General features: G+C 39.8%; 1 protein-coding gene across 2 annotated transcripts in view; it reads left to right on the forward strand.

Annotated features, from left to right (window-relative positions):
* The window catches only part of gpc6a (glypican 6a), a 156,338-nt gene that overhangs the window by 124,972 nt on the left and 7,397 nt on the right, over positions 1–23,969 (forward strand). For both annotated transcript variants that reach the window (XM_084936496.1, XM_084936488.1), the window contains 2 exons: positions 21,126–21,256; positions 23,376–23,551. In XM_084936496.1, coding sequence (XP_084792622.1) covers positions 21,126–21,256; positions 23,376–23,551 — 307 coding nt within the window. The remainder of the gene's footprint in view (positions 1–21,125; positions 21,257–23,375; positions 23,552–23,969) is intronic.

Below are 23,969 nucleotides of genomic sequence, written 5' to 3' on the forward strand. Positions count from 1 at the left end.
AGACACCTATTGTGGTGGACAGCTGGTTGGGAAATGTGCACAGTATGGTGCGTGCTGCAGGGAGATACTCCAGTAAATTACAAAACCATGGTGATGTTTTGTTGTTTGCTGGTTTCCAGCTACTCTGCCTGGGTTATTTGCAAGCTCTTCTGGGCTTTCTCTGCTCTCTGTTCTGGGAGCTCCTTACAAATCTTTCACTGCAGTGCAAGAGCACCGTATGATTTTCTACTGACAAAACCAGCAGAGTTCAAAATTCTTTGACATAGATGGCGCGAAATCTTCTGTCAGATTTCAAGTTTCACCCAAGAACTAGAATGAGATCAGTGACACTCTTTCAAATCCAGACATGAGACATATGTGGACTTTTTTTCCGAGTTCATAAATCTGGCTGAGACAAGCAAAAATTGGTGAAATGTGTGACATTTTCAAAAATATAGTTCTTACAAGAAATGCACAATGAAAAAACAAACAACAACAGATGTGCTTAGTTAACAGGCTGCTTCTACTTCTGGTACTCCTGATTTTTAAAGCAGGGATAACACTATATTAGGTTTCCCACAATTCAACAATGAATGAATCCAGACCCTTTTAACCAATTTTTATTGTTAATCATCCAAATGGCATAATGGCAAACCACCAACAAGCTTCTGGTTCTTTCCTTTGTTTACCCATCACTGTGCACGGCTTTAAAATCCAGGCCTTCTTCCATCACCACTGTGGTTTTGTTTTCTATATTGCTCGTGTGCTGTTATATCAAATGCTTCAATACATTTGATGCTGTATTTTTCATGGTTGAACACATTTTGCTGCTGGCACAAAGTTTATAGCTGACAACAATGTTCTTTGCATTTTTTACTGGAGGGAAATCACGATAAAACCTGTTGTCTCCTTCTCTGCCTCTTTGTCATGCTGTATCCTTCATCTAGCTCACCTCCCATGTGTGCATGCCATCACAAGATTGCATTCCTTGGACAAAAACAAATGTCAGTCTGGCATGCTAGTGTTATTTGGATTAGTTAATGTGATATAGGAACACACAATAATTGATAATACGTGATACTGATGAGACATTGTCCAACTCTTGATATCTCTCCCTTGCATATGATCTAAATGGATATGGACAAACCAGCTTATTCAGCATGCTGCTACATATACATAAAGTATACTGTACACTTTCAGTCTGCTGATTAATTAACTAGTCACTATACTCTGTCGTTTAACAGTGATGGAAAATTTCCTTGTAATCTAACATCTGTCCTCCCATTATTCATGGCCAGTGCCGTCAAAGAAGCGAAATGTCCATGAGGTAAACAGTGATCTATCAGACATCATTTATTCACTATCTCGCCACAGTAATGAAGAAAGCTCAACCTTTCTTGTTTTCATCTTAAGTTTCAGTGTAAATGAGAATTTCCCATCTCGAGCTAAATTTGGGCCCAGACTGCTCAGCTAAACCTGGCTGCTTTACCCTCTGAGCAGTTTGTGTGTATATTCCGCCAGAAAGGCGCAGCATTTATTGGAATCTGCCTCGGCTCTAGCATCTCTTCTCATCATCAGGCTGTTTAGCCCACTACTGTTTCCCTTGACATTGTGTGGTTATCACTCCTGCCTAAAGGTAGAAGGTGTTTACCTTGATTTAGCGCTGCAGAGCCTTGTGAGCTTAACTCATCTACATAGGCTGGCAGGCAAGCTGAAATAAACCAGTGTGGCCAAGAAAATCCTATTTAGAGCATTATTCAAAGCACTGAATCACAAAATGCAGGGCCATTGTGTTTGAAGTAAGCTAACCCAATTGCTGTGAGCATAACAAGGAAGTGACCATTTGTGTTGGTTCTCTTTGGAGATTTCCCGACTTTTTCAAAGCCCATCTTTGCTATGCTTTATATAATTTAAATCCCCCGGTGCAGACGGGTTCAAGCCGCAATACCATTAGCCGGTTCCTGGTGGTGTCCATGTGACCTAGAAACTCCAGGACTTTAAGTGATCCTGCGGGATATCTTTGCATATTTATCAAGGTTACATAACACATTTTTGGTGAAGATTGGTCAATGCACATATTCTTTCCAGCGGTATCTGTTCTTTTTATGTAATGCTTTTTATTGGTGATTGAAGTTTACTCTAAGATGATTAAAATTTTCTTTGCTGAATGTGTTCATAGTGTTTAAGTACTGATACAATGATATTTGTTAATAACTGGTCAGTTAAAGCTAGATGGTGGCTATTTGTGGGTGTGTGTTAAATCTCGCTCTAAATTTGTACCCCACTGCAAACAGGCTGTTTTATGTACTTGTAGTTGTTAAAGTATGACATTACAATAGCTTTTTAGGCTAGTATACAGCTCTCTTTTGCTTCCAGTTATCCAGACTTGGTGTGGTTTTAAACAACAGTTGCCCAAACTTTCTGAAGGTCTTTCAAAGTTTTTCTTTGGACATGGCCTGCTTTTTTATTCATTTTCAGTCCAGTCCTTGTACCTGACCGTTTTTAGAGGAAGTTTTTATGTTTCTTTGTGAAGCTACTCAATACTCACTTATGAGTCATGAAACATATAAAAGGTATCTAACTCAAGGGATGAACCAGTTTTGCATCTACACATAGCAGAACATTTCCAAAGACTCAGTTTTAAATTGTAACTTTAGGCACATAGGGTTTTTTTTAATCTTGAAAAAATGCAACATTTAAATATAGCACAGTATGACAGGCATAAAATAGTCCCTAAGCCTCTAAGTGCTATTAGGTAAACTCGTGGAATATCTTGGCATGGTGTGTAGTGGTTCTTCAGGTCTCTCCAGAGCAGGGACCTCAACATCATTGAAGCAGAGTGGGATCATCTTGCTAGAGAACAGAACAAAAAGGCAGCCAACATCCAAAGAAGTCCTTCAAGAAGCCTGGAGAACTATTCCTGAAGGCTGCTTACAGAAATTAAAAGAAAGTTTGTTTGAGTGAGTTCAGGCTGTATTGAAGAATTACCAAATAATGACTTTCAGTCTTGTTAGAACAGTTTGAAATGCTGCATTTCCATTTATGTTTGCATATGTTTCAGTACCACTGCACATATTTCTCATTTTTTATACAAAGTATAAAGGAATAAGGTGAGACATGATTTTAAGACTCTGTTTCGTGCATGAACCGTTATAAGAATAATTCCAATAGATGATTTAAATGATCAAGGTGCCCTCTCTTGAACCAAGGTGTTTAACAGCTGAGCCGGCTTTCCCCGATGATCAGTCAGCACCAGCATAATCCGCATTATAAATTCATTCCTTTTTATTAATCTTAGTTTCTGCGGGAAGTGCATTGATAAAGGGGCTTTCCCCCCCTACATCAACGTGTTTGCTTTTATTTAAAGTTGCCTGCCTCGAGAGTTTAAAATATGCAAAAGATTTGAACTAATTTATTCCATGAAGTTAGTGTAGTAACTTTATGTTACAGAGAAGCATCTGTTTATAAAGCCCCCTCCCCCAAATGGTAGGTTTACCCTTGGGATGGGACACAAAACCAGCTGTGTATGAAACTTCCATCTGTGCTTACATTAGTCAGGTCACGGTTTGTTTAACATGAATGTGCTGTACTAAAGCTGCTCAGTATCTGCGTCATATGAGGTCTGTTTTTTCTGTTTCACAGTAACATGAATTAAGCACTTTCCAGTATAAATATCACAGATATACCTACAGATAGATTACATTAAAGTTTTATAATAAAGTAGTCAGTATGAGATTTATGGAGTCAGGTAATATTTATTTACGTATTTACTTTATTAAAACAAATTATTACTATTTTAAAGTATTTATGTAATATGGGTTGTTTTAGTGTTATATCATACTATACTGGTCTTTTTTTAAGGAAATACAGGAACACAAATCAGAAAGCTTCTAGCAGTTCACAGGTGCATTGTAAACACGTATCCGGTATTATTGTGGTGGAACAAGCCCGTTTAGTCTGTAATCTCCTGCTGCTGCATCTGCTATGGCTTTAATTGTTTAGACACACCAATTTCAATACTTTTATATTTACAGCTGTTAAAACAGCCACCCACAATGTTTCTTTTAAAAAAAAAAAAAAAAAAAGTGCATCCATGTGGATTATATAAGTTATCTTGTGTATTTTCTCCCACTGAAGCTAAATGTTTGAGAACATTTACGTCAACAATAAGATCTAACAGATGTTACAGTTAATACAAAGTAAGCTGAGCATTTTTGTGTAAGAGAATTATCGCACATATAATTACAGAAATAACAAGTGTACACAAACACGCGCACAGGGCTGTTAAAAATGACAATGGCTACTGCATAAAGCTGTTGTCATGGGGATAAGTTGCAAACTGCATGCTAACTATCGCTTGCTGCCTGTTGCAGGAATTAACAGATGTGTGGGAGATTTCATTATGCTTACAGAGCCTCTGCTAATTGTGTAATTAGCTGTATACATAATCAGGAAGAGGATCAAAATATTACATTAACAAGTTCACCTGTTGTGAAAGTCACAGCACTGGTAACTGGGATGTTTAGCTTATTTAGAAATGACCTGACTTTAACAGCCACGGGAACATTTTAAACATCTAATGATGAGCTATGTCTGAAATCCATATTTATACTAAATTCATCAAAGTCCTTGGGTTTACAGCCGTAAGGTAATACAGGTTTATTTCAACTCTGATGGCACAACACTTCAGGAAGGTGCTGCATTAAAAGTTTAGATGACATCTGAAGGAGAATTCTTGTCTTAAATTCCTGAAAACTGCTGCTCTTCTCATCTTGCTAGAATCCTGTTTCCATAAAGAAACACTACTGATCAGAGTCTTCAGTTCCACACAACCTGACATCTGTTTGTAGTAACTGCTCTTTCTGTTTAAATTAAAAAGTGAACAACACAGATGCTTCTAGGCCCTCTTAGTCCTGCAGCAGCAAGGATGGACTCTCCTCTGCTTTCTGTTCCCCTCTCAAAGTCCGACTTCAAAACATGTTTAAAATTCTCCATTATAGGACATTGAGCTCTTAGATACCTCTATGTGGAATTGTTGAATTCTTGCCATAGCTTGAGCCATTTGGCCTGTCCATACCTTGGCTAGTATCCAAGCATCTTCACTATTCAAGCCATAGGTTCTGATTGTCGGTGACTCCACAGATTTTTGTTTTTGCTCTGGCCATTTACCCGGGCCCTAGTGCCAATCAGTTTTTTGACTGGTAATTCAATAAGGAATGACCATTTGAAAGAACAAGAGGATTTACTGAAGTACAGTGTTTGAGTCATAAACATTTTAGCGATTAGGCTCAGATGAATTTGACAGGTTCCAACAGTGATAGAAAGTAGGACAGGACCCCCCAGAATCTAGTTGCTGGCGGTGGTGGTTATCAAGCAGATGGGAACTTGGATGAGTGACCAGGATGAGGTTGAGATGGGGAGGAGGCAGGCTGAGAGACTGAGAGGCAGAATGAGAATAGATTTAAAGCATGCAAAACTAAGGCTCAGTTCTCACTGAAGAAAAAATGATTGGGCTACGGTGATGACGACAGAAGTGAGGCAGAAGTGATTTAAATAATAGACCGGAGGTCCGGACGCCCAGGAATCCAGGCAGAGGAGCAAACACAGGTCTTACTCATTGAACTTCTGCATAAGCTTCATTATCACTATCAGTAAAAAAAAAACAAAACAATGCAAAGCATTAACTCTGACTGCTACATTCAATTTACCATGCCTAATTCATTTAATTAAATGAATTATTAAATAGCCCTAATAAATATTTGTAGGCGGTGTTTGCATAGAGCCCATAGGCTTGAAACCTGTTGTAAATGCTTGTTTTCTAAAGTTAAATATTTATGACAAAATAAGCAATAATGAGTGTGTTGTGTTGATCAGATTTGATTAAGGGCAGCCCGGCGACGGAAGCCAGAACACCACAACATTTGCACACATTTGCATTCATATTGCCTAATTTGGGTTGGTGCATAGAAGTAAATGATATCGTGTTTTTTTTTTTTAAATGAGTGAACCCTTGGACAATTAAGAAAAACTCTCAGGTGAATAACTAAAACGTTCGCATTTTGGGGCATGATTGTGTGCCCATACAACTCAAACTGTACTAAACTAAGGAACTGGTTGAGAACATGTCCTCTGAAGCCAAAGAAGGTATTATATTTAACTTTGAACATCCAGAAAATCATCATGTGTGACTTTGTGTGAGCCGGACTGATTACTGTTTCCTTGTTAAGGTGGAGGATTTCTAGATTGTCTCTATAGTTGCAGCCAGACGTCTCACTGCATCTACAATGTGCAAACACATTATCTCAATTTTAGCCTTCTGACACAGGCTCGCTCTGAAAATCTGTATTGATTTTAGTTCTATTGAAACTAGTTAAAGCACGATCCAGGCTTATAAATCAACATGAGCCCAAACAGACCGTGAGATCATCTTGCAAAGCCCAATATGAATGTGTTGTATTGGGCATCTGATAAAGGGACACTGCTGCTGCAAAGTGAAAGCAGAGGAGTGCCTCAGCATCCTCTTTTATTAAAAATGATCTTTTTAAACAGTCATGTAGTCAATTTTCTCTGATTTCACTGTTTTACCATGTAGTGTTCATACAGGCTCTTTTTTTAAAAGGCATTCGTGTTTTACTTTGTTGGTTTTTCTTATTTATTTCTCATAAAATTGCTTGTTGTGTGAGTCATTTGGAATGAGGGACAAACTGGTGCTGTGTGTTTTGATTGCGATTTATGCTTTCTTCTCAAACAGAGTGACTCATGGTGAATCACAGTGGGGGTTTTTTTTGTGAAATCGATTAAGATTGGCTTTGTTAATGGTGCATGTGTGTGCTTGGGAAGGGAATAACACTTGTTAACAGAGAAGGCAGGGAGGAAGCAGGGGCCGGTCCCTTTGTTTAATCTGTGCTTCGGTGAGCTATAAGTCTGCTTCCCGTCTGTATACAGCACTTCATCGTGACAAGCAGGCACATATTAGCAGAAATATTGGCACTTACTTATAGCGCTGATCATATTTCAGGGCTATATGCATGTGATATGCTGAGACAACAAACTCAACACAACAAACAAAAACTGTTTAAGAAGGTTGTACTGCTCATATCTGCAGACAGTTCTGTGGCTGAAATTTGGAATTGAAGATGGTGGATCTGACCTGTGAAAGCCCTAATTAAAATTACTGGACCTGAATTAACATGCATTGCTGGAGTTTGCCCTGCTTGCTGCATGCGCCGAATGCTCATCAGCCACTTGACACCACTTCCAGGATTCAGCAAAACCAGAGGAAGGCAGATTGGAATTAAGCTTTGTTTGGATAAAAGATTTAATGGAATAGAGGTCCTGTTTGACATTTGGTGTAACCTTGTGATGTTGATGTGGCATTATTGTTAGTAGTAGATTGGAAAAAATCACCCTGAGATCCTGATGTTAAAGTATAGTTATATTTAACCCTTTAAGCTCATTTCCAGTTTTTTAAAAATTAAACTGTTTACCTTAAAATTAAAGCATTTTATCCATCTTAATGTTGCATCATCACACCTGGTAGTTTGTGTTGAGGTTATCGGTCCCTCTCTACAAGCTGCCGGTTAAGGCAGACGTTTGTGGAGGCACTACAAATTTGACCTATGTGAAGAGGATAATTCATCGATTATTGATGATGACAAACAGTCCTCTCAGTAGGATTAGGTCAGACTTTCAAGGTGAATATAGGCACTGGAACCTTTGCTTGGTGGCTAATAATAAATTTACAGGGCTTTACCTTGAACTATAAAGAGCCTCGATGGTGCCTTTCCAAATAACAAGTCAGATGGTTCCTCTCCTCTTTGGTCTGCAGGACATTGGCATCCATGTTTTCCAGAAACAATTTGCAATTTCAGTTCGTCGGACCACAGAACAGTTTTTGCCTCAGTCCAGTTCAGTTTAAATAAGCTTTAGCACGGAGAAGATGATGGAGTTAATAGTGTTTCCAGATCGCATTCAAGTGTTGTTTCTTCTTTGCATGATAGAGCTTTAACCTGCATTTGTGGATGGCACAGTACAGCATTGCAGGCAACAATTTCTGGAAGAGTTTATGAGCCCATGCATGAATTTCCATGCCCAGTTTAAATAAGCTCATTCCTGTTTTTAATGCAGTGTGGCCTGAAGGCTTTAAAATCTCAGGCTTCCAATACTGATTCTGGCCTTGTCTCTTGCGCACAGAGATTTCTCCTGACTCCCATAATCCTCTGAAGCTTTTCTGTGCTGTAGATGGTGAAATATTTTTAACAATTTTAAGTTGTTTTTTTTTTTTATATTGTTCTACAATTTCTAGATAAATGCAGGTTGATGAACTCCTGCCCATCTTTACTCCTGAGAAACTCTCTAAGATCCTCTTTTTAAACCCGATCATATTTCTGACTTGTTGCCTATTAACTGTAGTTAGTTGCAAAATATTTTTGCAGGTGCTTCTTTTTAGTACCACTTTCTTTTCCAGCATTTTGCTTCCCCACGCCCCAATTTTTTAAAGATGTGTTGTTCTAATTCTAATAATTTTAAATGCATATAGACACTAAGGGTTTTCGGGAGGAGCCGTGCTGCTCTCTGAGAGGAAGCTAGTACCATGCTCTCCTGTGTTTTAAATGCACTTTAGAACAGCACACAGCAACACTACATATGAGCGGGCGTAGGGAGGTTTGGGGTCTTCACTCACCCCGGTTCTGTTAGCAGTCAGGGCTGGGGGCTGGGAGGAGGTGCTGGCCGTCAGATTGGGGTCTGGGATGCGGGGCCTCCCTGCTACTGCAGATAAGGAGGTGGTCCGCTTGCCTCCACCCCAGAGAGAAGGGTTACATCTCCTGGGTTTAGGTGCGGCTTGCCCCTCTGGGGGCGGGGGTACCTGGACCTGGGATATAGAGTATGTTTGGGGAGTGTGACTGTCTGTGCAGTGTCTATTTGTGTTTGTCTACACGTTGGGTTAGTGCCGAGTATTTGGTTGTGTATATGGGGTGGGAATGCACGTTTGTGTCCGCGTGCACCTGTTCGTCTGTGTCTATATGTCAGGTTGGGTCTTAGACTCAACCTCTCTGGGTACATCTCAGGCCCTCCAAAGTACGGAGGCCTATCTTCCCTCACCACACTCCCTGCCGGTGGCTGATGCCCTCAGACGTTGGTGTGTTGGTGGTCCTTGTCGACTGGGGCTGGGCGCTCATGTATGTACCGGCTCACTCCTGGTGTCCGATTGGCGGGGCCTGGCGCCTGTGGCCCGGCTGGGCCCCTTCCGGGGGATGGGGTGCCCTCAGGCCTCTGGCCTCTGGGCCTGAAGCTCGGTCCTCTCTGGCACAGCTGGCTGCCGGCAGAGCCCGCGCACACGCCACTGCAACCCCCTCTGGCCTCTGCTCCGTAGCTGCTGGGTGACCTCTCGTTTGGGGCTCTACTCAGCTCTTCCCAGGAGGGTGGCACGATTCCCCCCCTTTTGGTGGTCCTCCTCGGGTCCTTGTACTCTGGGGCCTCTGGATGTCTGGGGCCTGGATCTCCTCCATACCTGCTTCATGCCCTGGTGGACGGGGCTATGGCTCCCCACACTCCCTAGCAGATCGTTACATGGAGAAACCTTTGGAATACAAGCATGCTGATCCACACAGGTGTACACACGGGTGTTCACAGACGCGGACTACACCTTTCTTGGCTGCTGCCTCAAAGCACATTGTGCGCTGTCTATCTTGCGTGCTGCACAATAGCGTTTAATATTTAGTATCTACTGTTATCTACTGCTAGCTAGTTTATTGTGATGGTGCTGTTTTTATTATGTTGCTCTTTTTTTTGTTTGCTTTCTCTTCTGTTTTTTTTTTCTCCATACAGGTGATCCAGGTGTTTTGTTTGTTTTTCTTTCTTTCTTCCCCCCTCTCTCACCGTCTCTTCTCCCCTCTGGTTTTCTTTCTCTCCCTCTCTTTCTTTCATTCTTTCTCCCTGTCCTATCCCCCAGTCATGTCTGTCCTGAAAATAAAATAAATACATAATTATAATAAAGGTCAATCAAATGGACCAATATGGCAAGGCCATGATGATCCACTTGGTAAAATAAATCCACTTGGCATCTTTCTTGGCCTTAAGACAACAATTCTGATGGCTAAAGATCCAAACGGGACACAAAAAAAAAAAAAAAAGATGTGTTGTTCATAATTAGCTAATATTTTTCATGAACTGTTAGGATGTCTCATATTAAACATTTAAATTTGTTTTCCTTTGATTATTGTCAGTTCACAAGATTTGCAAATCATTGTGTTCTTCTGTAATTTACATCCTTGCAAATGTGGTTATATTTTGCTGATTGAGTTGTGTGTTGAGTTAACTGTGGCTAAAAACACAACATCACAAATGTGAGTTAGTTTCTCTGATTTTCTTAAAAATTAAGCATGGTCTCATTTAAGTTAAAGGTTGTGACTTCATGAAATAATTACATCCAATTCACATTTCACTTGTTACATGTAATAACTTAAGATGTCCAATATAAGAACCAGTGTTGCACCAGGAAGTGCGGTCTCCATGCAGCTAAATTAACACCTCTCAAATAGGTATTAATTTAAAAATAAATAAATAAACCTTAAACACAATAACCCTGATGAATTATTACAGGATTGCTAATTGTGTTAGACTGCAGCTATTATCAGTTTATGCCTAATCACTGCATGTAGAAGCAAACTGCGTCACTCTTGTCAGTGATGTAGTTTTAAACCAACCAGTGATTTTATCAGTTATTTAAAGGGTTTTTTAAAGCAGCGCAGCAGTAACCTCTGGGCTCCCAGTGAGACGGAGAGAAATGCTGAAGGTTCAGCAGCATCTAATCTTGCAGCTGCAGCATAGATGTGTGGTGAAAGCAGCAACTATTCTAGCTGGAGTCAAACTCACTGCCCTAGGTACTCATATAAAGACTCATGCTTAGATTTTTGTCTTCACAATTTGCCCTTAGTACGCTGTGTGTTTGTGTGCTTATGTGTGTATGTTTGCAGTTATTTATTCATGAACGAGTGTTTGTTTACTGCTGTATTTGTGCAATTGAAATGACTGTACTGAACTGAACTGCTACTGAACTTTAGACATTGTTTATGTAGACCGTACATCGAGTTATACAGATGGAAAACTCTGAATTAAACTTCCATAAGCTTTCACTTCACAATGAATCATAAATGGATTTATTTACTTATATGTGTACATTGGAATGATCCTTCCTTCCTTTCTCCAGTTCACCTGAAATGCTCTTGCTTGCAGATGCTTAGCTGTCAGAATGGACCGTATCAATATCACATTACTGTTGTTAAATTTTAAAGTTTGAGCAAAAATAACCAAGCACATTGTGATCTGGTCCATATTGTTTTGTTAGTGCCAGGACGCTGTGGGCTATTGTGAATCAGAGCCACACCAGCATGTGTTAAACCTAACCAGCTTTGGTGTCTCCATGACAGGATTACCACATCAAATATGAGGGCAGTCTCCTGCAGTGGCATCCTGTTGGTACAGGCCCTTTCATGTCCTGTTAAGACCCGAGGCTTCACTGTATACACTTCTTTCAAATCCCCAGTGTAACAAGGACATTATGATTGTGTGTGTGTGTGTGTGTGTGTGTGTGTGTGTGTGTGTGTGTGTGTGTGTTCACACTTGCACATGAATACACATGTGTCCCCTCATGAGTTTTGAGACAGACAAACAGATGGATACATTTTGGGTTATCCGAATGAAAAGAACTGAACATGCACAAGCACCTAGCACACTGAAAACAAACACGTCACCAGACAAATAGATCTGGTGTTTTGGTTACTTACAGTTTACATGTGTTTCAGAGTAGTATTTTTCATGATTCTCAGAATCCTGATGCCGAGGACGCTAGATGCTTTAATACACTTTGGGTGATTATGTGTTATTCCAGAAGAAAAGAAAAAGGCACGCAGAAGCTAGCCGAGCAACATAAAAAAAGATGCTACAGTTAAAAGCAGCTCTGGTGTTTTGCTGATTTATGTCAGTTTTCTGGGAAGAAAAAAAATACTCACCAGCGTAAGTTCCCTTAAAAGTAGACCTGGGCATTGTTCATCCACGTGCAACATCCAGCCCATTTGCTGTCCCTGACCAGCCATGTTTGGACGATGGGAAATTAGAAGTCAAACATAAATAAGTACATAAGTACATATCACATTGATGACTCGGCATCAAAAAATGGCTTACTGCATTTTTGCCCTGTTTTTTTCAAAAAACATTTATGAACTCATAATTCAACGTCCATGGTTTCTAGACTTCATCCAGTCAATGGCAAGCTGCCGGTTAATTTTTGAGTATTAAAAACAAGTATTTTAATTAAAATTGTCTAATTACGTTTAAACCTCACAAAGTGGCAGATTGCATAGAAAGTATAATGTCTGTAATTCCGAAATAGTTTAAAAAAAAATTTCATTTTAACTGAATCTTTATCTTTTATTTAAAATCCACTGTCATGTGGTACAGAGGCAAATTATTAAGAAAAAAGTGGACCTAGCATCCTAACTGCACATACTTAATGTTCTGCCTTTTATAACTTAAATCGGATATTATAGTTGTAAACTGCCCTAGAGCTCCCTCTAGTGGCTGCTTTGTAATATGGGTTCGGTTACTCTGGGAAAGAAAAAAATGAGAACGTGAAGAAGAAATAAAAGATGGCGGAAAGTTGTTCTAAGCTGATACGGACCTTAAAATGTTGTTGCCTTGGACAAGATATGTCTGTAAGTATGAGTGTCGATAAAATAATTATTATCTTTTGTTTTTTGTAAAAATGGTACGATCATTTGTACATTTGAAAGTTTTATCTTGTTAGCTTGCAGTAAGAGTGTAACAAGCTAGTTTACAATGTTAGTTAGCTAATACAGTATTTTGTACTTTCAGTTTTACGATGGTCAAAGAGAAGGCAATGGTTAGAGGCCATTCTTCAATAAATCAGCGCAAAAAGGAAAATAAGTCTGGTTATTGGAGCATCGTTATCTCGCTGTCTAGCTGGTGAAACCAAGAGACTCAGGGCGAGGACAGCATACTTAATGAAAATTCTCCATATTAAGAAGAGATGAGCACACACATTGCAGCAGGTAGGGTCATGCCCATACTGAAGGTTATCCTTCCACAGAGGCTTTTCTTTATTCCCCTTCCTGCATCCCCTTTAGATAAGGGAACACAGTGATGCTCAGCACTATCTCCTATACTAAACAACAAGCACAGAGGCTGTCCTTGAGACCTCCACAGAGGTAAAATAGAAGATGGTCCAATATTATGTTCTACCCTGACACATTCAGACCTCCCAAAAATAGTGAAACCTCACCAGACAGATGTGTTCAATCAAACAAAAAATCTAGAACAAGTAAGTGATGGATAAAGTGCTGGGTTCCATACCAAGAAACACTATGCAGTGCTTATATGCATGGAAAAATGTCTTTGAGTGATCCAGAAGAGTAGAAAAGTTATACGTAGTACAGGAAATGAATTTACCATACCTTTATGTTGCATTTTACAGCATGCACACCCTATGAAGCAGTATACATGATTCAAGTTCAAGCAGTCTCAGTGTATTTACTGTCAGATCATATATGTTTATGAAAATAAACATATATATTATGTTTATTTTCATATATATTATTTTCATATATGTTTATGAAAATAAACATATATCAGCACCAGAACACACCGTAAAGTCTTTCTTTGAGAACAGGATGAAAATACAGGACAAAAAAAACCCACTGAGAAATGGAGGGACTGCAGTGTTAACTGTATGTGGGAAACTTGAACTTGTAGACAATTGTTAGAACTAGTGAAAATGCAAAATACTGATTAGAATTCTGCAGTGTGATTATAGCGGACAATGCTAATGCTAATTCAGTGGGTAGAGCGTCTCGGTGAAGGTTCGTTTTAAGCAACAGCAGCTGTGAGATGCAGATGTGTTACACAGTTAAATATCTGTCATAACAACAACTAGTAGGTTATCATATTTTAGACCCCCCTCAAGAACATCAGAGTTACACTGTATGAGGTATTTAGTCTGTGCAGCTGTGGCTTTGCTGAATGTTACTGTGGCCTGGAGCCAAAGCCAAGATAAAGAAACGTTGCTGCTCACTGGGTTATTACCTCAGGCTCGGTAGATATGACCTGATAGCTGCTCTAGTCTCTCAGCTCTCTCTCTTTCTCATCCAGTCTCACACAAAAAGCCACATCTTGCAAAAACAACATTTTCTAGTTCTAACTCACAAAGTGTGTCTGTGATAGACAGCTGAAACATATATGGCAGTTTTTTTGTATACATATGAAACAAACAGCTGCTGCACAACCTTAGATTATTGCTATTATTTTTATTATTCACAGAACTTAAACTGTGGATCCCAAAATTAATTTGTCCGCACCGACGTAAGTGCAAATATAAGCACACTATTATGTGAGCCTGGCATAACTAGTGTACTATATACAACAGCTACCTCGTGTTGCCTAGCCTCAAGAGCGGCAGAGCATTTAATTCCCTAAATACAATATAATTTTTTATTAAGCCTGCAGGCTACATTGCCTCTTTTTCTTATGAGATTTCAGTCTGGTCACAGAGAAGCAATGTAACTGACTATAACCAAGCTAAAGTCTGCTAGCAGTATTTTTCATTTAGCTGAAAAATGTAAAAGGTTTCATGTAAGAATTAAATTGGATTCACAAATAAATAGTTTATACATTAAAAAGTGTTTTTGACTGTATCAAAGTTCATCCTTTAAACTGGGAAATAGCAGCTTGAGGAAACACTCACAACTCTAACATTGTTTCTAGCTGTTTTTAGACCCTTCAGTCATGTCATGTGATCTCCACTCCAGACTGATTTTGCAAAATTGTCATGACGATAAAAGTCTTTTAAAGGAAATACTGAGTAACCACTCTTTTTTTTTTATATTGTGCTTGGAAAATGAGAAATAGATGAAGTGATTTCTTGATGCATGTGTAAACATATATGGGGAAAAAGCAAAATGCAAAGCTACAAGCAGCTACATAAAGAAAGTTATAGCTTGCCTTCAAGACCTTAAAAAGGACAAAATCATTGACCGCCTTACATATCACTGCCTTTATCCAGGGGATGCCATACCCTTGCATTTATGGACTTCCTAAAATCCACAAGGAAGGGATCCCACTCAGACCCATAGTCAGTAGCATAAACTCAGCCACTTATAACATTGCAAAACACCTTGCTACCATCCTTGCACCTCTCGTGGGGAACACCCCACACCACACCAAGAACTCCACCGACTTCACTGACAAGGTCCAGAAACGTACCCTGGATCCAGATGAAACCATGGTGTCCTTTGATGTAGTCTCTCTCTTCACTTGCATACCCACCACGGAGGCAGTGGAGACTGTCAGAAAACGACTACAAGAAGACAGCTCCTTGGAAGACAGGACCAACTTCACAGCCGATCAGATTTGCACACTGTTAGACCTCTGCCTTACCACAACATACTTCAAATACAACGAGGGCTTCTACAGACAAAAACATGTCTGTGCCATGGGCTCCCCCGTGTCACCTATTGTAGCCAACCTTTACATGGAGGAAGTGGAAAGGATGGCTCTTGGCTCTTTCAAAGGAAGAGTACCCAGCCACTGGTACAGATATGTAGACGGCACCTGGGTCAAAATCAAGACACAAGAAGTGGAATCCTTCACTGCTCACATCAATGCCATGGATAAAAACATCAAGTTCACCAGGGAAGACACAAAGGACAACTGTTTGCCTTTCCTGGACTGCGCTGTGCACATTGAAGAGAATGGCAACCTCAACATCGAAGTTTACCGGAAGCCCACACACACGGACCAGTACCTCCTCTTTGACTCCCATCACCCTCTGGAACACAAACTTGGAGTAATTAGGACCCTACACCACCGGGCAGAACATGTTCCCTCTAAGCCTGAAGGAAAAAAGAAGGAACACACACATGTAAAGGAAGCACTCAAAACATGCGGTTATCCTAATTGGGCGTTTATAAAGTCAGCAAAGAGGCACAGAAAAGAAGACCAGACACCAGCGAGGGAGGATAAGAAGGACAGACGCAACAACATTGTCATCCCCTATGTAGCCGGTGTATCAGAAAAACTCAGGAGAGTTTTCTCCAAGCATGACATCCCGGTGCATTTCAGACCCAGCAACACACTCAGACAAAAACACCCGAAAGACAAAACTCCAAAACACAGACTAAACAATGTGGTGTATGCTGTACAGTGCAGCGAGGAATGCCCAGACCTCTACATTGGAGAGACCAAACAGCCACTTCACAAACGCATGGCACAACATAGAAGAGCCATCTCCACAGGACGAGACTCAGCAGTCCATCTGCATCTTAAGGATAAAGGACACTCTTTCGAGGATGCCAATGTTCACATTTTGGACAGAGAGGACAGATGGTTTGAAAGAGGAGTGAAAGAAGACATCTATGTCCACTGTGAGCGACCATCTTTGAACAGAGGTGGTGGTTTACGACACCAACTGTCTGCCATCTATAATCCAGTTTTGAGATCCCTTCCCAGACGCCTTAACGCCCACTCACATCCTGGGCCATCTGACCTCAGGAAATCGCATGATAGGGTGGGGCCAAGTTTCACAATGAGCTCACCCGAAACCTTGGCTGATTGTGACCCACACCCATTTTCACACCTTGGCTCATGTGATTAGGTAGAGGATCATCAGGGGGTCCTTTTGTCCCTCTTTGGGGGGAAACTCCCACTGGGTTTAATTCTGGGACTCTCTGCCATTTGACCTTAGAACTGAGAGGTGAAACGTCTTCAAGCAACTTAAAGAAGTCGAGACGCTTTTCTTTCCAAGCTCCTTAGACTACGATGACCTGGATGACTGAGAACCTTCACAGACAAAATGCAAACAAACAGAGTTTGCACAATTTTACGAGCCTGAAAGTCAATATTTTGTATGACGACTTTATTCTTCAACACAGCCTGAACTCTCTCAGGCAGTTAATTTAGGCATTGTTGTTTCTTCAAACAGTCCTCAGGAATAGTTCTCCAGGCTTCTTGTAGGACATTCAAAGCTTTTCTTCGGATGTTGGCTGCCTTTTGTCCTGTTTTTTGTCAAGATGACCACACTCATCATTAATCCCATACTTTCAATACTGGAAAGTTCTCTGTGGAGGCCAAACCATTACTGATAGTGTTTCATTGTGAATTTTTATATGTTTATTTTGGCAGTATGCTATGCTAAAAAGTGAAACTGTTGCTAATCAAACGCTTTCCAGTTAATATTGGATGGTGGATCTAAAATCTAATGTTACCTTTCTGCATTCGTGACAAGATCCCCAACACCACTGACTAAATTTCACCCCCGAACCATGACAGAGCCTCCACCGTGTTTAACAGATGACTTTATAAACTTGCTGTTGTACTTCTCTCCTGACCTCCAGGTGACAATTTGAGCCCAAAAATTCAAATTTGGATCATCACTCCATAAGACCTGCTGCCACTGATGCCAAGTTCTTGTATAATTTAGTGTATCTCAACCTTTTCTTCCTGTGTACATCCTCTGAAACCATCTCTGAGGCGTCACTGAACAGTAGACAGATCGGTTGAGAGGCCATTTCTCTGGTCCTGTGTTAGGTTGTTGCAGGATTTTGTTCTCTTTCTTAAGAACATCGGTCTCAGATGCTGTTCGTCTGCTGTAGATTGTTTTTTAGGCCTGCCACTTCTTCTTTTGTCCTCCACTTGTGCAGTTTTCTCAATTTGTTATGGACACACTGCAGACCACGCCAAGATAAGCCAAGTTTTCAGCTAAGAACTCTTTGGGCATCAGCTTGTTGGTACAAAAATACTATTTTATGCCTGTCAAACAGTGTTTTCTTTGGATTTTTTTTTTTTCAACTAAAGAAATGGGAACAAATGATATACTTTGCTGCCTAAAGATACAAAAAAATTGGTTCTTTGGTAAGTTGTCTGTTATGCGTCAACACATACATTTCATCCCTAGAGTTAGGTACCTTTATGCCTGAATGATTCATGGGTCATTGTTAAGTGGCTTAACAAATCAAACCCTGTGAAAATAGCCAGGTATGAAAATGAGTAAAAAATAAGGCAATGTCCAAGTAAGAAAGCCCGGCGAACTGCAGCTTACAATCACACCAAGCCTGGCTCAAAACATACAGACAGGAGGACTGTCTAATACAGTACACTGGCAGTGTTTAGGATTTCATCCACCCAGTATTCATTTGCAATTTGTCATCATTTCTATAGTTGGCCTAAAGGTAAAGAAGGCCCACTCACTTGCTTTTTCTGGAGCGTTCACCTTTATCGCATGCTGTATGTTGTATCATTACTGAGCTCATGTGTTAGTAGATTCACTTGTCACATGACCAGACTCCATCTGTTCATGAAGCTTTACCAGAGAGAGAGAGTTGTTAGCATGTGTCAGTCACAGTTCACTAGTTGATTCATGGAGCTGAATTATAGAGGAGTACAAAATAAGTAATTCTCCTTATTGGTTTGTTTCTACCATATTACTGTGCCTGGACTGTAATACGTCTATTAACCACTGTTTCAGCTGTCTGATGTAAAAGTTCCAGTGAAGGCAGTCATTCCTCCTGACTGAGCAGTCGTTATTGATATCACAGGGTTTACCTCTAAAGTTGAAATATATGCGTTTGTATACTTTGGCAACTCTGTTTGAATATAACTAAGATTAAGAGCAGAAGAGACGTTTTGGGTATTGCATTCGATAACATGATGTTTTTTTAGAAATATATGGCTGTAAATTGTATGAGACAGATATTTTGCAGTCTATGCTTTGAAGAGCCTCGAGGTATTCAGCAGCTGAAATTGGTTCAGGTCCAAAACAATTTTCAAAAAAAATTGCAACACTGTGAAAAGCAATAGAATTTCAAAGTGAAGGTTGTGACCCATCAACAATGTTTTTTTTATATATAAAATATATATTAACACGAACACACACAGACAGACACACACACACACACACACACACTAACACACACACACACACACACTCGCAGAGAATGAATGAACAAACATGTCTAATACAGGCCTCAGTTTATGGTTTTCAATGTAGGCTGTAGTAGATAGACAATGTGTTTAAACTAATCGTGCACAATTGCCCATGTCTTCACTTTAATGTTATACTTTGTTAAAGTTTTCTTTCTCTCGTACATTTGCCATTTTTTAGCCATATTTCCCAGCACTAATGCTCAGGTCGCCTGCTGTGAGCAGCTCTCTGGAGATCATCACACAGTATCTCCATACTGAGTTGAGGTCTGAGCTCCTAAAAATGATTTTTCTTTGTTTAAAGAGACTCTCTTGAAGCTTTACTTTGATGTTTAGTGTAATTATCTCACTGTTCTGCTGTACTTTATAACCACTCTGATATTCTTTAAATAAGCGATGGTCTTGAGAACAAAGTTTTCTCTCAATATTGGAAAACTGACACAACTCCAAGACCACAAAGACGGAATCAGATCAAGATGCTTCATCTCACAGTGTAACGAATAGCAGTAAGAGTGGAATCAGTGTTTTTATCTAATTCTAAAACAGACAATTAAGCAAATTTTCCGCTGCTCACAAAGGTTTAAATTTCATACTGCAAACTGTGCATCGTCTTGCTTTTTTATTAGAGCTAATTGTCATGTGCTCAAGGATCTGTGTGCTTCATCAACAAGCTAAACACGAAGACGTTTATGGACTTCTACATGAGTATAAATAATAAAGCAATATGTTACTCCTTCTGTTAGGATTTAAAATAACTTGATTCCATCTTCATGATTGTTACCAATGCTATAAAAATGACAAAAGCAACACAGTAGATTTTTGTCCATGATGAGTCCTTGTGGAGTTTTTTCCCCCGTTTCTCTGATCACGCGCTCAAACTTCTTGCTGAGCCCAGATGGAATCGGTTGGGGGTGAACACTCATGCCAGATATCAAATTTGAAATCTCAAGTCTGCCTTGTATGAATCACAGATGAACACAATATGGATGGAAGTGGATTCAAAACTGAAATGAAAATGAAAAAGGGGTTGGTTGGAGTACTGGTCTCCTAATGGAATAAATTAAAAACAGGCTTGTGCAACATGACTGTTTAAAGTCACGACATGCCTCACTCATGTGCAGAGAAGGAAATATTGAAGTGTTTTCTAAGTGTGTGTGTGTGTGTGTGTTTTTTCCATTTCTAGAAAAATATCAGTCATATTTTTATCACAGTTTTATTATGACAATTTATTTGGATCTTTGTTTTCTTCAAATTACTTTTTTTAATCTGAAAACTCTGTCGAGACCTTTTAAACTTGTGGTTCTGTACAGAAGTGATATTCATTCTAACCTAACTAACCTAACCTAACCTAATTCAAGGTGTCATTCACACTAGTAAGCCTTAACTTGATTCACACTACTGTGCAAAAGTCTTTCCTTTATAGTTTGCTCATTTCTCTCATTTTTGCTTCACGGGAGCCAAAGTTTGCTGTAGTTTTTAAGGAGCTCTTGAGCAACAGAGATTTTTCATTTTTTGAATTTACAAAAATACCAACAATAGTACCGTTTGACAAATATAAGGTAATATTTTGGTGATTCCCAAAGATCAATTTGCTGAAAACTTGGCACATGTCAGCGTAATGTGCAGTGTGTTTTTTTTTTTAAATTGGACAAGAAAGAAGGGAGAAGCCTGAAAACTATATACAGCAGATGAACAGTATCTGAAAGTCATGCCCTTAAGAAATAGGGGGAAAAAATCAACAAAGATACAGGACCCGAGAGATGCATCTGACCCTTCAGCTGATCCATCTACTGTTCTCTGAAGCCTCATCAGAAATGGTCTCAGTGGAAGGCAGGCTGTCAAGAAGCCCTTTATAAGGAAGGGAAAAGGGGAGAAAAGGCTGAGGTGTGCTGAATTGCACAATACTGACTGAAAATCAGTGTCAAAGGGTCTTGTGTAGTGATGAATCCAAATTTGAACATTTTTCTTTAAATCATTGTCAATATGTATGGGGGAGGTCAGGTGAGAGCTCCAACAGCGAGTGTCTACAGCCATCTTTACAACACAGTGCAATGTCTGTCATGAAGTGAGGGAGCAGACCTTAATATTACTGAAGCAGTGTGGAACAAATATTAGAAATGTAATATAATTCTGCTCACTGTTTTGGCCCATGGCAGGTGATTGACATCAAAGAGAAACTCAAGGAGTCCAAAAGGTTCTGGTCCAACTTGCCAGATGACATCTGTGCCAAGGGCAAACTCACAGAGCCCGATGAGGAGCAGTGCTGGAACAGCCACACTAAGGGCAGGTGAGGACTTCTGGTACTCTTTATAAGCACAGCAAAGTCACACGATCTCTCCTGTTATCACATATTGCCTGCCAGGGATTAAAATAACCACACTCTGTTCAGAGATTATCGCTCTCTCGCTCTCTCTCTCTGTAAGTACAATGGGTTAGTACTCTTATGGAGAACTTGTACAGTATATAATCCCTGAAGGCTGTAACACCCAGAGGAGAGAGGCGCTCCAACACTTCTTGTCACCGGCGTTCAGTTTGCAGTGTGAAGCTAAACCGTACAGTTGATTGGTCACTGTGTCGTGTCTGTAACAGTGAACCAGAGAAAATATATCAGCTCATCACTTTAGCCCTCTCCAAGAAACAAAATCAGCAGATGGTGCAATAAAAGACAATTGTTTGTGCCAGTAACATTTTTAAGCGCCACTCTAAATCTGGTGAGTAAATTGATAATAAAACATCAGTAACAGTCAAACTGCGTTAGAAGTGTGTAAAATCATTGGATTCACTTCTTATTTGAAAACGGACTATGTCCAGCTCCGTTCACCTTTAAGTTATTAAATAAAATACAAAATGATTGGAGAAGATGATGAAGCACAGATTGCATCGCTGCAAAGCAGTTAAATAATTCTTGATTCACTAAGTTATATCAGACAAAACAGACATTTGTGTGCTTCGGGCATGTTAAGAGCTCTCTGTGTGAAGTGCAACCACTCCCAACATGAAATAGACCGTTAAGCCTGATTGCACTCCTGTGTTTTGTCTGATTTAAGCATCTGCCATTAGAAAGAACAGCTCTTGTAATTCTGTCTAATTTCACTTGGTCTACTTTGGGACACAGCTTGTCGTCCCAAATCATGAGCGCACATGCTGCATTTAAGAGATATGCCGCATGTAAATTACCCATATGGGAGAGAAAAAGAAAAATCCTTGGTAAATAGTTATGTTTTCTACACATTATGTGTCTCGTGCTATGATCTACTAATTGAAGTGGCCATTTTCACCTTTATGTCATAAAACATGCGTAAAAAAACTGAGTGATTGTTACCTTCACGAATAAATGATTATATAAGATAAGCAGCCATGTGGAAAAGAAAGTTTTCACAGGACTATGTGCAGTTCTTTGAAATACTAATACACCAAGATTCAACTACCTGCAGTCGTAGTACTTTTAAGCACTTGTTTTCTGTATGACTTATCAGTCATACAGTCAGTCACACACTGTTTAGGTGTCGAGCAAAAGCCCTCATGTGTGACTCTCTTTAGTGTGCAGAGAAGTTCATGGTCGACCCATGACTGAAAGGTGTCCAGGGTCCTGTGGCAAATAAGAGAAGTCATGTTCGGTCTTTTCTAACTGCAGTGTTAATAACTTTAACATTTAACATGCTAATTGAGGCCTGTAGAGTCAGAGAGGTAGCTCTTGGATTTTCTGCTTATTTCTCTGAGAATTGCTCGGTCTGACATTGGGGTGAATTTCCTGGGGATTTCCACTCCTGGGAATATTGTGGCATTGTTTTAACCTACCATCAAACTGCCAAACTTCTGCTCTTATAGAGGTGCTCATGCTTGCTGTTGATCAGTAAGTAAATTTGGTTTCTGGTTACCCTCTAAATCCCTATGGAAACAGTAACAGTGTACTTAGTTTTTAACAGGACTTCAGAGAGTTTGGTGAAAACTTTCTTTTTCACAGGACTGTATAAGACTACAAGACTTATGTATATATGAATATCACATTAGGGATATTATTGGAGGGATTTCTTTATTCTTCTGTGTGATATAAATAGGAATGCTTTATTCTCGGTTTGTCTGTCAGTGTGCATGGTCTGAAGTTACAGAGTGTTAAGCTCTGTGAGCCGCCTCACAGTAGATTTAGTGTCAGTGATGATGGCTTTCTGTTGTTGCAGCCAAATTATCAAGCATACATAGAACAACATAATTCATGAATATTTTTCATAAACATAGTGGTTATAAATTATTTACTAAATGATGTGTCAGTACAGATTTTTTACATTAGTTTATTTATTTAATATTATTATTTTTTTTTTCCATCAGTTCTGACTTGACTGTCATCAACATATGTCCCCAAATACTCGACGATATTTTCAAGTTTTTTGATGTGTCGCTGTGCCCAGATATTTTCCTGAAGTGGTGAAGGAGGGTCTAACCAACCAGGTGAACAACCCAGAGGTGGAAGTGGATATCACCAGGCCCGACACGCTGATTCGGCAACAGATCATGGCGCTACGTGTCATGACCAACAAGCTGAAGAACGCATACAACGGAAATGACATCTACTTCCAGGACTCCAGTAAGCTTTCTTATTTGCTTATTTTTGCACTTTATCAATTACACACACGCTCACAGCTCAATCTGTGGGTCAGCATCTTCGCCCGGATGTTTTGACATGTAGACTGACAACCCACTCCAGAGCCTCCCCTTCTGCGGGTGGAAGCAATCTAACAATAAGTAAAATAGATCAAGAAAAGCTTTCCCTCACTGCATGTTACTTTTGATATGGACTACATTACACCACACGCGGCACTGTGACAAATATATACACTGTTACTACTGAAATAAGATCTCAGTTGTCATTCATGTAGGAACTTGGTATACAACTCAGGATGTTTAGTGTTGCACTGAAGCAAGACTGACATTTATTAGGAGAATAAATAGCTCTAGGTGTGGTGACACAGACAATGACAGACAGCCAAGCCTATGTTTAGGAA

This window comes from Perissodus microlepis, chromosome 1 (genome assembly GCF_051167445.1).
Source record: "Perissodus microlepis isolate ML-2025 ecotype Zambia chromosome 1, ASM5116744v1, whole genome shotgun sequence".
Classification (NCBI taxonomy): Eukaryota; Metazoa; Chordata; class Actinopteri; order Cichliformes; family Cichlidae; genus Perissodus; species Perissodus microlepis.